The sequence below is a fragment of the Aptenodytes forsteri genome, unplaced genomic scaffold, assembly GCF_000699145.1.
Source record: "Aptenodytes forsteri isolate BGI_AS27 unplaced genomic scaffold, ASM69914v1 Scaffold155, whole genome shotgun sequence".
NCBI classification, from domain to species: Eukaryota; Metazoa; Chordata; class Aves; order Sphenisciformes; family Spheniscidae; genus Aptenodytes; species Aptenodytes forsteri.
In genome coordinates this window covers 3776297-3791888 of record NW_008794446.1, presented here as the reverse complement: position 1 = coordinate 3791888, position 15592 = coordinate 3776297, and the positions used below count along the sequence as shown (strand labels likewise).

The following is a 15592-nucleotide window of genomic DNA, read 5'->3' as shown; positions in this document are numbered from 1 at the left end:
TATTTTAGAAAGTTTAACTGGTTATGGTAATAACCAGTGAAGATTAATAAAACACGGCTACTTCACGTAAGAATAAAAACAGTGCATTACTATCTGCAATGCAGTCTGGGTTTAGGAATTTCTTTCTTCCCTCCATGATTCAAAGTAAAAGTGCTCACGCTTTTATATTTCTTGTGTTATGTCGTCACCATGGGTGACTCAGCAAAGGGGAGTTTGCAAATGAGATGGACCATTCATATATTCCATGGTGATTTTATCTGCATTTCTAAAGAACTTTTTTAGAGAAAAAGTATGTTAAAAATAAACTGCTTCATGGCTTACCCTTTTTTCAAACGTATGACAAAGAGCAAGCAAAACCTTCACTTTTGTGGTATTTTGGATGAGTCAATTCTAGCATTTTCATTTAGATTAGGACTGTGCTTCTGAAATGAATCTGCAGATCATCCCTATTTGCCATGCTTTCATTCACACTGCAGAGTAGTTCTGAAATGTGTGAACTGACTTCTAAACTACAGAAGCAGTGTGTTCCAGGGGTGCAGCTAGCAGAGCTCAGCTGATGGAGGTCTGCAGCCCATGCTGGATACAGCCTGGTGGGAAAATCCTGCAGTGTGCATGGTTTCAGCATGGGTTCCTCAAGACCAACTCTTTTGCTCTGCAGCTCTGCTCCTTTTGGGTTACACTGCTTGCTGTTGGAGACACTGCCTTTGACCACTAAAAAAGTTCTTATACCTGAAGAAACAGATTGCTTGAATTCTTTGATGGCAGATTTGTATTTCTTTCAACCAGAATTAAGAAATAAAAAACAAATACTTTGGTAGGCTGCGTAATGAGCAAAGCAGATGTACTGAACCCTTCATTTCACAAGAAGCTGAAACTAAGGACTGATCCTCCAGGTCGCAGAGGAGCATCCCAGTATCCTTGTGAATGTACAGTCTGCCTTTAAGCATAAAAATTGGAACCCAATAATTTATTTTCTTTGAGCAAAATGTATTTAGGATATCACTTATTGTAACTTAGATTAGTATTGTACATAAGATTGTATGATTTCATGTATCGATTTCTTGGCAAAAAATGTATGTAAACATATAATATGAATCTATATATTGTTAGATGGCCAATATTAAGTGCTATGAAGTTGTGTTTTGCTTGATTGCATAAATTAGGATGTGTGAGATCAACTCATTTGAAACTTCGAATCGCCAGCAAGTTTGCAGATATTTTTTCTTTTCTTGTTCTGACCTATGATTATCAAATAATAAGCTAAGACCCATTTTATCTTTCTGCAATACATGATCATATCCTAACAGATACTTCCTGAAGTGTCTGGAATACAAATCTCATTTTATGTGTATTAAAAACAGTAGGGAAACTTAAATCAGCTCACTAAATAGCTTTTCTGCAACACCTTATTAAGAAAGTGAAAACTAATATAATTGCCATTTTTCTGTTCCAAAAGCATTAAATCTGGCAGCCACTGAATTCCAAGCTTATATTGTTTCTACACAAAGGAGCTTTGAAGGTTAAATGAGAATAAACTTTATTTTATTAAAATTTGTATTAAATTGACTAGAATGTGTGTCTCAGGGAGTGGTGTAGCACTTTGCACACAATACTCAAGATTTGATGGGAGAAAAGGAATTGATTATTTAGAATGAAATGTTTTAGACCATTAAATAAATCTAAAGTTTGGTGCTTTACAGTTCAAGAAAAACTACAGTGTACACTTACCAGTTTTCAGATTAATTTCAGATACAGCCAGAGTTCTCTTGTAAACAAATCAATGTATTACATTATTATTCACAGATCTGTTCTGTACCTGCTTTTCATTTTGTGTCAAGTGACCTGATAGGAGGCAGCATTAGGAATACCCTTGGGCCAGTCACTTTATCTCTGTATGCTTATGTTTAATTTCTGTGTAAGTTTTGACAAGGTTTTTCTGTCCTTTTTAAGTGTTGTGAGCTCTAGAGAGGAATACCGGTTGTAGCTGTGCACAGCTGTGGTGTTGTGCAGACTATAGTCTCAGTACAGTAGTTGAATATTACGGGTATTTTTAAAGAAACATTGTTCAGTTTCTTTAACACTTCCAAGAATTGTCAGTTTTACAAATGGTATTTTTGAAAGAAAAGGATAACATTACTATCCACGGGGTGGGGGAGAGGCGGTTGTCTTTGTAAGTGCAAGCCAGCAAAAATATTCAATATTCCCTGAATATCAAGGTCTTGATTCTGCATTAGTTCTGGTTATGGAAGGACTTGGCATTAGCTTAAATGTTTTAAAATTATGGGCACATAAAGTGTGTAAGTCAGTATTTACCAGGACATCTTCAGCTGTAAAATAACAGTTGCTTTTGACAGTTATGTTTTAAGTGTCTGTTCCTCATCATCTGAAAAATTCATGCTGGTTTATTATCGTATTCTGCTTCTCTTTCTCTCCCTCTGTTACTATCATAAATCTATCTGAACTGGGAGGCAAAGCCAGCAAAGTTTATGTGTGCAGAAGTTATAGTCAAACAATCAGAATTTGCCAAGACTGGACAACATGAAAGTAAATGTGTAAATTACAATTGGGCTGCACTGAAAAAAAATTTAATAATTCATTTCAGTTTGCCTGCGAGAGAACAGAATTATTATTTAAAAGATCACTATAAAGGGTGGGAGAGGAAGAGCTGGGTTTTGTTCAGTATTGCTGCCAAACGCAATTCACGCTCTTATTTCAACACAAATTCTTTCAAAAATTAAAATTGAATTAACCTTGATAATTATTTGAATAAAAGAAAAATGAAAATTACTTTTCTCAAAATACTATTGACAGATCTGCGTGGAAGCACATATCACACGGTGCCTGATATTGTTGATATTAGTCTTTGTCATTTTGAAAATGAAATTCACAAACAAGTATAATTTCCTTCCCTTCTCCCCAACAACCAAATCAGTTATAGAGTACGGAATGTAATAGAAAATGCTACCTTTGATTTGAATTGAAGTCAATTTTATATTCCTGTATAAAAAGTGTATGCATGAATGAAGGTACCTACACAGCGTGTAAAGAGATACTGTTTATATGCTACATATAGATAGCTGCTGTATAGACGTGTACACACGTACACGCATACGCCCACACAACTGCATTGGTTTTGTATAAAATTATACTATGATTTAAAAATAATTCATCATTAAATGATGTTAATAAAACCCAAGATGCTCACCAGTTCCCAAGAAACACTCTGTGCCTTGGAGACTAAAGTCCACTCTGAATTAGTGAACAAGCAAGAAATCACCTGTACCGGGGTAATTACAGCATCAAATGCGCTAGGGCTACATTCCATTGAAAGTCCTTCAGCCGCTTGACTGGACTTTGCATTAAGTTTCTTTTTCGGCAAATGTTTGTTTGTGGTATTCCATTATATACCTGTCAATCTAGGGCATGAAGAGTGGTAGACATTAGTGACCTGTTAGGAAATCTCTCTCTGACATCTGTTCTTGCATCTATGCTGTGAAGCAGAGGAAAACACAGATTGGTTTGTAGGAATTACAGAATATGTAGATTAAAAGGATTCTTCTGTATCATGAAGTATTTATTGTGCTTCTTACCATTTTATGTCTGAAAGAACCTAATTTACCAAGATAGTCACGTTTTTGGTGTTTTTTCATGTTTCTTGTGTGGTAGCAAATGAAAAATTCATAAAGCTTGCAAGAAAAATATTAAGGGTCAGTAGTGCAGGGTACAGTATATATATAGGTACGTAATGCACAGTGCATTTCAAAATCTGCCAGTTTAGTTTTCTATGAATGCTTTATTCTTGATTTTACAAGGTCAAATAAAATGGTACCTGTCTGTTTGAAAAATATTGTTCTTTAACAGTATTGCTTTTACACGCAGCAATCTTTTGCCAAAGTTTTTAAGAATATCTCTTAAATATATTTTTGTTTGAATGAACTGTTTGAGTAGTGGAAGCATTTCAGTATATGGGCTGTATTCTACTCCCTATCAAATGACTCCAGACTTATTCTGAAAGTAGATTTAAGTCTTGAAGAATGCATTGAAATTGCTTATTTTTCATTTCAAATCTGTGAAGCCTGAAAGCCCATGAAAAAATGTAATAAAATTAAGCATGAAATAAATACTCAGTGAATGTATGCAGCTTGGAAGGATTTTTACGTTAGTCTGAATGTGACTGGCAAGACCTGTTTCTGGCATTTTTTTGTTTTAACCTACTAATGTTGTTGTTGAAATAGTAATTATTTTGGTTTTATTATATTTTATACATGAATTTTGTTTCTCAGTTTGCTTTTCTTTCCCCCCATTTAAGATTCCAGAGGCTTATTTTATTAGAGATCCTCATACTTTCCTCCTTACAAAGGACTTTATTAAGGTATATATGTTCTTTTTAGTGAAAAAAAAAGCTCTCTCAAGACCTGAACTGCATGTCCTCACAGGTTAACATTTTCACATATAACGCCAGTTGCTGGAAATGAGAATGGTTAGTTGGTTAACTGAAGCATGCTTGAAAGGAGAAGCAAAGCTTGTCTACAAAATACTAACACTTGGATGAGTCTGCAGCTTGGGAAGAGAGCACCGGGTGAATTTTCTGGACTTTTTTCATGGCTGACTTGGGATATGCCTGCATTGTCACACAGTGTGTTGACCTCTCTCCTTGATGCATATTGCTCATGACAGTCCCTCTCCCTTGCCTGCAGGCCATGGAGGCGCAGATACAGAACTTTGGACAGACGCCATCGCAGTTGCTCATTGAGCCCCATCCACCTCGGAGCTCTGCCATGCACCTGGTGAGACATAACTGCTGGCCGGGAATGCATTCCCTTTGAACCTGAGGATCCTTTGTAGGTCATAAAGTACCCATTTAAGCAACACTTTTAATGCCTTCCATTGCCCATGCAGCCGTACTTTCTGCTGGCAGAAATGGCTCACAGTGCTCTAGCAGAGCAAGGTGGAGGTTTGAATAGCTTCCTATAGTCCTGGGTTTTCCTGCCTAATGTTGTATAAAAAGGCCCTATCTTCATAAATATACACCTGATAAATACATATTTACATTCCTTTTTCTGCAAGTAGTGGGAATGACTGCAGGCTTTTCTTAGAGTGAGCGTGTTGTTTTGTTTTGTTTTAAAGGATGCGTTGTTAGGGGCTGATTTATGAGCAATGCCTGCTTGACAAAAATGAAGTATTGGAGTTCAAATCATACTGGAATCCTCCCACCTGTTTGCCCGGGAGAATACAATGTATATTTCGAATTTCAATTTGAACGTCAAAATTCATTCCCAACGCATTCTTCTCTGTGCTTCTTGCAAAGAATTGTATGAAATAGCCAGACTGAACGAGACAGATCTCTGTGCCCCTCAGTGCCTTTGATTAAATGCTTAGAGCTAGATATTTTCTTTTAAGTTTTGTGAATCGACAGTAATACGTGCAGTAGTTTCAATCATTTTATCTATCTACAAGGAAATCACTCTATCTAGTTGTACACTGCGAAAGTGGGAGTTGATCTGGAAGTGTTAGCTGTGTTATTCTAAGTAATGCGTAGATGTCAAATGTACATAATATTTATATTCTTAAGATATGGATAATATATTTAATAATAATTTAAAGTGATAAGTAGAAAGGATTATTTGAACTTCTGTAAATAATTCTATTTGTTATAACAGTGGTTGAAAAAAAACCCTACACTGCGAAAGTGGGAGTTGATCTGGAAGTGTTAGCTGTGTTATTCTAAGTAATGCGTAGATGTCAAATGTACATAATATTTATATTCTTAAGATATGGATAATATATTTAATAATAATTTAAAGTGATAAGTAGAAAGGATTATTTGAACTTCTGTAAATAATTCTATTTGTTATAACAGTGGTTGAAAAAAAATCCAACATTAAAAACAGTACTTAATAGCAGTATTATTGTCCATGGACATGGACATGTACAAAAAACTGTGTCACAGAATCATCAAACGGGTTTATAATTACTTACAGACTCCCTGATAAGTATATGCTTTACATAGAATTAAATTCTCTATGTTTGGAAGTGCTGTATTTCATACAAAGAATTCATTAAGAAAAATTAAATATCAGTGAGTTTTTGAGTCCCTCTTAAAGTTTCTTTTTTCAACCATTGTAGTTTATAGCATTTATATTTATGATGTATTAATTGATTAACTCTTTTATTTGTCTCGTATCTGTATTGTATGAAAATTAACTGCTGTATAATTTTACATTTTACTATATATTAATTAATGCTAATGGTCATTTTGCACCCTGTAACGATAACCCTTATCATACCTATTCTCTACTTGTCCTCGTGTAATGATCCGATAATAGTTTCTGATCTTGCTGTCCTCCATCACTAGTGTAGACACGCAGGTAGCGTTGTTTTCCCTGTATGTGCACATGCTTGCCTGCTCTTTTTTAACCTTGTTTTCCCTCAGACCTCCTCACTAATTGTGTTATCCCTTCTGTTTTCTTCTGCTCTCTTCTCCTTTCTACTCAACAGTGTTTCCTTCCACAGAGCCCCCTCATGTTTAAAGATCAGATGCAGCAGGATGTCATCATGGTGCTGAAGTTCCCATCAAATTCCCCCGTCACACACGTGGCAGCCAACACGCTGCCCCACCTGACCATTCCTGCCGTGGTGACCGTCACCTGCAGCAGGCTGTTTGCAGTCAATCGGTGGCACAACACAGTAGGTAGGTTCTCACGGGCACGTTTCATTCAAATTTGAAGACCTTAATAGTGCAGCTTTAATTTCAAGTGCAATTTAGCTAGATGTGGGTTATTCTCCCTCACCTGCCTGTGCACAAAAATTTACTGTTTTTTCTGGTTTGTGTCAAATAATCAAAGCTTGTGTTTTCTCTGGTGTCATTCTTAGAAACACTCTCCCTAACAGCAGCACATCACCATGGCAGCCAATCGATTTGTGGTTACATCAGGATCAGCCTTTGATATAGTGCTTTTCAGGAGAGTGCTGCTGTTCTTGACACAGCCGATATTAATATGTCCCAGGTTTCAGGAATACATACTGGCATGCTAGAGAGCGTACATCACTGTCTGCTGCTTGAGAGAGATTTCAGGTCTGTCCAGGAGCTTGTCATAAGCCTTCCCCTGGGCCACCGGTAGATAATGTGGGACCCTAAGCAAGCCTAAGCGGCTGGACACTGAACTATTCTGAAGAGAAGTTTCCTTATTCCCTCCCAAAGGCCCACTCAATGAGGTCATCCCAAATTTCCCTTCCAGCCCCTCTGTTCGCCTCTCCATATTGCTGTTAGAACTGTCCTGTCTCCTCACCTGGACGTGTAGATTCTGAGGTTGTCCCAGGGATTGCTAAATAGGTGGTGGGGCCATGAGCTACTGCCCTGCTTGGGAATGAACAGGTTTCATTTTCAAAGGTAGCTTCGTGCTGTGGTAGCTCTTATGTTGCAGCATCTGGAAACTTTTGAAGGTTTCTTACCACCTGGGAAAAACAAGAAGGTACCTGGTGTTTGAGAGTATGACTCAGTAGCTGACTCAGGAACTTTGTAAGGACTAGGCAAAAAAAGAAAAATCCTCCCTTCTTTGCAGCACAGGAGAACCCCCTGGACAAAATAGGTCCTTCTGCAGAGGGATTTGTGAGATTTAACTTAGATGTCTGCCTCCCATAGACTTAAATGTAAACAGCTCCTCAATAAATAATCCAAGTCAGGTGAAATAGATCCCACCTCTTATGCACAAGGCTGTCCAAAGACCAGCGTTACAAGCAGTAATTGGAGGAATGAATGGGAATTCCCTTATAGGCATGCATTAGAGGAACTATCAGAGCAAGTAAAGTTAATACCAGTCTGAATTCTTGAATAGTAATGTTTTAATGTGACTTTTATTCTGAACATTTAAATAATGTTAGCATGAATATTAAAATTTCGCATGTATTCAGAATGTTCCTGTTCTCTGTTTACAAACAAACAAACAGGGTATGTTCATCTACAGAAATGTACACACCGAGCACTTTTATCGTTGTGGGATGTATGTAGAGCTTATCTTTAAGAGTTTATACACAGTGAAAGGCATTTACATAGCCATCTTACAGTAGAATCAAATGAATCTAATACTAGTAAAGATCTGTCCCAAACTGGTTTGATTTTGCAAGAAGAGAGAGAAAGGCGGGAAGGAGAAGTTCTCAGAGCAGTGGTTTTCAGAAGCTGGCAGGGCCAGCTGTAGACTGTGTTTTCTTTTACCCCCTCCAGTTGTCTGCTGCAATAGTAAAAAATAACAATTATTACTGAATACAAAGGTGGAGAGTTTCTGATGTGTAATATAAGGCAGAAACATTTGAAACTAGTAAAAGCTGTGTTCGTGGGAATTCTTGTTCAGCATAGTCAGGAAACTATGCACTTTCTAACCTGGATTAGGATTTAACCACTCAAGCGCCCTCCCACTGCAATTCCTTCTAAGTGGGGAATGAGATAGACATCACATAAAATACAGCACTTCACCACATCTTCAAGCCTGCATCATTATCTTTGATCTACTGAAAGCAGTAAAGTTAGAAATATGAACTAAGCCACACAAGGCCCAAGAACATAACGATCTCAGTCATTGGTTTGCACTCAGAGTTTATTCTCCAGAACTCTGTATCTCTTATGGAGGATATTCTTGTGCAACATGGCAGTTCCTGACAAAAATTGTGTTTTCAGTAGTGGCCATCGTGATTTATATGATAGGGAGGGTGCTCAAAAGAGCCAAAGCAATGCTATCCGTGCGTCAGAGCAGATAACACTAAATATGGAGCTGCTGCTGAACAGCTTAAGGACGGCTCAAGATAGAAGTAATAAGAATAATTGTGGCAAATTTACTGTAGACCACACTTTCCCAGCTAAAAACTCTAGATAAATCCATGAAAAGGTCCAAGTTTCTGTCATTTACAGGTTTCCCTATATGAGAAACTCATAACGATGTTTAATCCAATTATTTTTCTTTTCTGTGCTATTATTAGATCTCACCCAGTGTTCAAATGTAAAAAAATTCTCTGTTACACTATTTTAAATGAGTTAATGAATGTTTGTGGCTGCAGAAATCGTGATGAAATTAGCACTCATACATTTATAGTTACTATTACATAACTGAAGAATTAACAAATGCATATTTCTGTAGCACAGAGGAAGGAATCTTAAAAGATTCATAGAACAATAATAGAAGTTACTTTTTTTAAAATACATAATAATTCTATAGTGCAGTTTTAAACCTAGAAAAATCATTAAAAAATTAGACAAAAAGGTTCCTATGTGCTTTATTCTTCCTTTCATGTTTAGGCCTTCGGGGAGCCCCAGGATATTCTTTGGATCAAGCCCACCATCTTCCAATTGAAATGGATCCATTGATCGGTATGTCAAGATGAAAATGTAGCGATACATTTGAAAATGGCATTTTCAAGAATTATTGATTAAGCTATATTTGTATAGTATGCTTCATTTAACATGGAAGATAGGAAAATATTTATTCTTGTCAGTCCTGGAGAACCAAAAGCATTAGCTATTGATGCTGAATGAATTACATGAGTGCTATTTGTTATTAACATCACCAGCAATTGGTATTTAAGAAACAACCAATTAAGTCAGTTACATTGTCAGCCCATATCTATAATTCTGTTCTCTTATCAGGTCACATTAGTAAAATAAACTGTGAGGGTCTGGTAGAGTTCACATATTTTCATTTCTTAGAGCCAGCACTGTGTATATCAGTGCAGATGCAGATCCATTTCTTTTCATTCAACTTATGATTAGGATTGTTTTAGTTGGCATTACTAAATTAACAAAGAAAAGGCTGGATTTTAAATTGATGCATGATTGTATTTTTTAAATCCAAAAATATTTGAGAAAGTGAAGTATTTTGAGAAATAGCATCTACTTAAACTGTTAGAGAGATTGCAGGACTTGTATTCCTAACAGTCATTATTTTGCTTTAATTGCAACTATTTGCTTTGTGTTTGTTTGTTTATTTTTTTGCAGTAGGTATATTTTTGAGACAGAAATTGTGGATAGGGAAGGTTCTTGGAGACTATTTTGCAGCATCAGTGAGAAAAAAATGCATTTTTAAACATCTCCAGATGAAAAGTTCCTTTTTCGTCTGTGTCAATATTCGCAGTTGAAAGATTTATATACAAGTACCTCAGGAGAGTTAGCTTTCTCATTCTGTATGCTTCATTTGCTCATATAATGACAATGGTTTTTTCTTCAGATTTTTCCTCTCAAAAGCTAGGGCACAACTATTGTGGCCACGTGTTCTGGAAATTTGAGTAATTTGTTATTCATTATCTTTCAGTGGATGGACATAGAGGGTCTGGTAATTTAAGTATGTGTTCTTGGAATGTACACAAACATAGTATTAACTTTTGCAAACAAATTTAAAATAGGGTTTTTTTGGTTGAGTCTTTTATGTCATGTAGTTGTGAGCAATTTAAGTAGAATAACAAAAAAGAGGAACAAAAGAAATTTCAGAATATTATCTGTATTAAGTCATGTTCCTACGGTAGGAGAAACATGTCTCTCAGAGTGAGTTTTATCTCACTCAATCTTCAGTTATCTGAAGTTAGTTGTCAAGATTCCTTCCATAGCTACTATAGGAAGAGAAAGTGTCCTCTGGAGTTGTCTAGCACTTGGACCGCTATTACAGCGTGAGATGACTTGCCATGTGAAGTGATGTCTCTCTCTCCAGTGAGTATGGAGGGAGCGTAGATAATTAACATAGATTATATACTGAACTTTTAGAAAGTTAATGTTAGGTGAGAGGGAACACACCTTTATTGTATTGCCAAATCCTGTCTGTTGTGTGACACGGGAAGTAAATAGCACACTAGCTCCATCTGACAGTGGGGGTGGTGGGATTCTGCATGAACCATTCCTTTTCCCTCTATCTGGGGAAATTTCCAGGTGGCGTTGCCACTTTTAACATTACCGCCCATGGCCTGGCTCCCTGCTTGAGGAGTAGATGAGAAGACAGTGTTAAAAAAAGCACATTCAATTAAAATTGCTTCATTGGTTGAATCCTTACGTCTTTGATCCAGTTAAGATGTCAAGGTCACACAACACAAGCTGGGATATTTTCTGTAGGAGAGGTATCAACCACCAAGAATTGACTTTCTGCAGTATTGTTAGCATTGACTTGGGATTTTAAATGGACTTCCATTGTTTTCTGTTAGTTCGGTTTAGTTTTGGAGAGTAATTCAGCAGAGCACTTAAAATATTACCTCGTATTATGCAGTGCATCAGGCAGTTTATAAGAAATTGTCATCTCCTGTAAAATCTTTTGTCTTATTCAAAGGGAAACCAGAAATCTCACAATAATTTTGTATTTCTGACACCCATATAGACAGCTCTAAATGTTCATATTCAAAATGCTTACCCAACAACAAATTCACAGTTCATTGAAAGTTAAATGTATTCATTTTCTCCTGTAAGTGGATGACAGGAAGGTGTTGGAATGGCTTACTTGTAAAATGTGTTTTGCATTTCGTTACAGCCAATAACTCTGGTGTGAACAAACGGCAGATCACAGACCTTGTGGATCAGAGCATCCAAATCAATGCACATTGCTTCGTGGTCACAGCAGATAACCGCTACATTCTTATCTGTGGTTTCTGGGACAAGAGCTTTCGAGTTTATTCTACGGAAACAGGTGACCCTAAATACAACCACCTGTTTCTTCTTAGGTCACAAAGTAGACGGTTGTCTTAATACTACCATATCTAATGCCTGTGCTTACCCCTCAATAAATGATAAAGGGCAGTTTATAAAATCCTTTATTATTGTTTGAGCATAATAGCTTTAAGATGCTTTTTTTTGGAAGATAAAGGCTGTAAAAGGAAATGGAAAGGCATGCAATTTTTTTAGTGGTAACTTTTGAAAACCATAGTTATATTCAGGGAATTGATCATATCAAAAGGGCCAACCAAAATTTTTGTTACAATACTTTCATGGCTGTATTGTTTCTCTCTCTATTTATTCCATGTAATAAGGAAGTAGGTTGCATAGCCTCCTACCAGGAACCAATATTTTGTTTCTTTGTCTGATTCCTCAGCCTATTATCATTCAGTATATTGCTAAAACATGATTGCAATAATAGAAAGAAGGAGGTGATGATCATAGTAAACCTTAGTTTGACATTAACATAGAACAAATACACATTTTTAATATAATAATGTAGCACCATTATGGAAAAGTTCATGTACTGTCTTATGCATATCATTCATGAAATTCGCAAATGGTGTTCTAACACCATTGCTTAAATACTGATGGAGCAGTAACTCCACTTAATATTCAGTGACTGTAGCACTGACTTGATTTTCAGAGATAAGGGTTAGGCTATGGATTGACACAGAGCACAGCCCTCAATAGGAATGTAAAAAGAAAAAAAAAAAAGTTTTACCTTTGTGATTTTTTAATCTTTTTGTAGCATGTAGTGAAGTCTAATTAAGGGACATGAGGCAAAAATTACATTTGAACTGAACATTTGTTAATGACTTAGTTAATGATTTTTAAATGCTGCAAGTACTTAAAAAAACTGAATTTGTATCACTTTGCACTCCCACCAGGAAAATTAACTCAGATTGTGTTTGGCCACTGGGATGTCGTGACTTGCCTTGCCAGATCAGAGTCCTATATCGGTGGTGATTGCTACATCGTGTCTGGGTCTCGTGACGCCACATTGCTGCTTTGGTACTGGAGTGGCCGACATCATATTATAGGTGACAATCCAAATAGCAGTAAGTATATCCTGTAAAAAACACCTTCGTGAGAGGTCCTCTGTCACACCTATTCATTTTAGCATTTCTGCTGTCAGGTTCAGAAGGTATTACCAAATGTATCGTTACTTCACTTACAGGTTGAAAGTTGGTATAAGAAGAGCACCACATGCTAAGCAATTCATTGAGTACTAGCCAAAAAAATGTTTAAACAGTCTGTGCGTGGTAACAGATAATAGTATGGGAGTAATTCTTAAATTCATAATTGCCTTTATCACTTATAGCATCATGTCATCATAAACTAGAACAAGATGGTTATGGCCTTTAAGTGACAGGACGTATATCACTATATTTTGACTTTCCTTTCCCCAGAAATATTTTTTGGCATTTTAGCGTACTACTTTTGTGCTACAGCATGCTATATCAGCTGCTCGCCTTTTCAAAAAAAGAATGTCTCACATGCCATGGAATTAAATGAGTCCCCTTGAGAAAGGTCTCTCTATAGCAAGCAAACCTTTGGAGAAGCAATGTGACTGAATAAAAATAGAAAAAGATAAAATGTCAGGAAGAGTTTACATTTCATTTACAGGGGACTAACTATCAGTGCTTTGCAGAGTGAAGGTGACACAATAATAATAATAATATTAATTTATATAGGAGGGTGCTTAAAGTGCACTACTAATTTACAAGGTCCCTTCACCGAAGCCAGAAACGTGACCACAGCTAAAGACAAGAGCAACTTTTATCCATATACTAGAGCTGTTTTGTACAAGACTAAATCCATGCACATTATCATTTAAAGCAGATTCTGAATTCTGATGATTACTTTCAGCACAAGGATATTGCCTCTTTAGATAAACATAGAGGAATCCACCACTATCAATTTTGATCTCTGGTTCAAGTACTGACTGGAGGCAGTTGTAGACCTGTCAGCTACAGACATCTAAGTGAAAGCATTACTTCAACTGAATGTCTCATAAAAAAGTGTTTTATTTGCCACAAAGTACATATTTTGTTAATTTCACAGCAGCAGGTTTTTTATTATGTTTTAATTTTCTTCCATTTGTCTGTAAGCAGAGCAAAGGGGAGACAGATAAAAATGTCACTTTCTCACCTGGCTTTCTTTTGTTTTTATAACACAGAGAGAATGAAGGGGAAAAAATATTAAATTGTATTTCCGTAACATTTTTTTCTATTTTTTATGTGTATTCCATGGCTTTTTTAGCACTTAATTCTCAGATAGGGAGAAATTCAGTCTGAAAAGGAATTTTATTTCTGGGCACTCTGTTTAGCTTGATGCCATTTTGCTTCCTTGGATGCCTGTGTGATTCATATCAAGTATTAGTAATTTCTGTGCTGAGAGTCAGAAAAAAGTAAGAGCTTGTTCTTTTCATTGAATTAAAAATGTAAGACTTTTCCTTTACTTCCTTTGATTATGTGGGGCTTGGACAGCCTTGCCATTAGCATCTCCTGACGGGCTGATGCAAACCACTCCACTTCTTTTGCAGATAAATTGATTTTAGTTCCGATACCTTTTTCTCATCATGAACATACCTGAATGCAAGAAGGTGGTACTTTTTGGAATCTCAGGTTTAATATCTCAGCTGTGTATCTTTGGAAGTGCTTGCCTTGGAGAACTTTAATTTTATGAAAAGAAAGGATATCAGTTGGTTGACAGAAGTCAATGAAAACAAAAACCAATAGTATGATTTGCTCTCTACCTCTGCCTCTGTATGGATAAGACACTGTTTTGCTGAAGAAAAGGCCTTGCAGTCAGATTAATGGGAGACTGTGCTGCAGATAGTCATGTCTAGGCAAATGTAATCTCACAGGCACAGAGAGCAGCACCCAGGAAGATTAAATAGCATATCCGCTGGGCTAGCTTCAAAATACACTGATCAGATTTCTTACTACTCATGTTGAAGACATGTTGAAGACTGCTGTGGAGGAAAAGTGATGTCATCACTATTATTGCTATCTCTACTCATTGGATTAAAGTTAACAGGGATATGCTAATTATGTACTGGTACTGTACTATAACCAGAACTTCATGTGTTGTAAACATTTCCTTATTAACAGCTACTTTGACTTTTCATGAACATACATCAGTAAGGATAGATCACATTAGTGACTATGTGCCTGAAGGACCTACTTCTGCAGTTACTAAATCTTTCTGCTGAAGTACTGACTGCTAGATTCTGTTCCCTGCCATGAACAGACATGATAGCTTGTTGTATGACTGATTCCCTGTATACTAATTTTCAGGAGTGAAACATTCTCAACAATTCTTACGAACATACGTTTGAAGTTTTACATAGTTTAAGCTACCGAAGTAGTAAAGAAATATTTCCTAATCTGCTCTTCTAGACTTACTAGTAGAAGATTAGGATTTACCTTGTAGGAAAACTGAAAATGAGATGTTCACTGTAGGTCAAATCCAATTAGTTAACATCTTCGGAATGAATTTCCAGAAAGATGTAGATGATATTTTCAGGGACAAAAAGGGGGATTAGTTTTTTGAAAGCTGTCATCTGGAGACACAGATAAGGTATTTTATATCACAGACTGTAAGAAGGTGAAGGATTCAAAGAAAAATGTCAGGTATAGTAATTATCTGGGTTAGATACTTGACTTTATAATGATCTTTTAAGCTGAAAGACAGTTAATTTTGTTATGGGGGTGGGGGGGGGGGGGGGGGGGCGGGCAGAAAGCAGGCCCCCAGTCCTAAACAGTTTATATATAGTTTATATATATTTATACATAGTATAGAAAAATGTAGATACCATTTCATTAGAAAACATAGCAATCACAATCATTTATTGTGAAATACTCTGGGGCAAAAGATTGTCAGAACAAACTCCTTATCAATTCTGCTAAA

At 36.5% G+C, this 15592-nt stretch overlaps 1 protein-coding gene across 1 annotated transcript in view; it reads left to right on the top strand.

Annotated features, from left to right (window-relative positions):
• Positions 1-15592, top strand: part of NBEA (neurobeachin) — a 437354-nt gene that overhangs the window by 407087 nt on the left and 14675 nt on the right. Inside the window, exons 49-53 of the mRNA XM_009290267.2 lie at positions 4698-4787; positions 6499-6691; positions 9287-9358; positions 11493-11648; positions 12565-12735. Coding sequence (XP_009288542.1) covers positions 4698-4787; positions 6499-6691; positions 9287-9358; positions 11493-11648; positions 12565-12735 — 682 coding nt within the window. The remainder of the gene's footprint in view (positions 1-4697; positions 4788-6498; positions 6692-9286; positions 9359-11492; positions 11649-12564; positions 12736-15592) is intronic.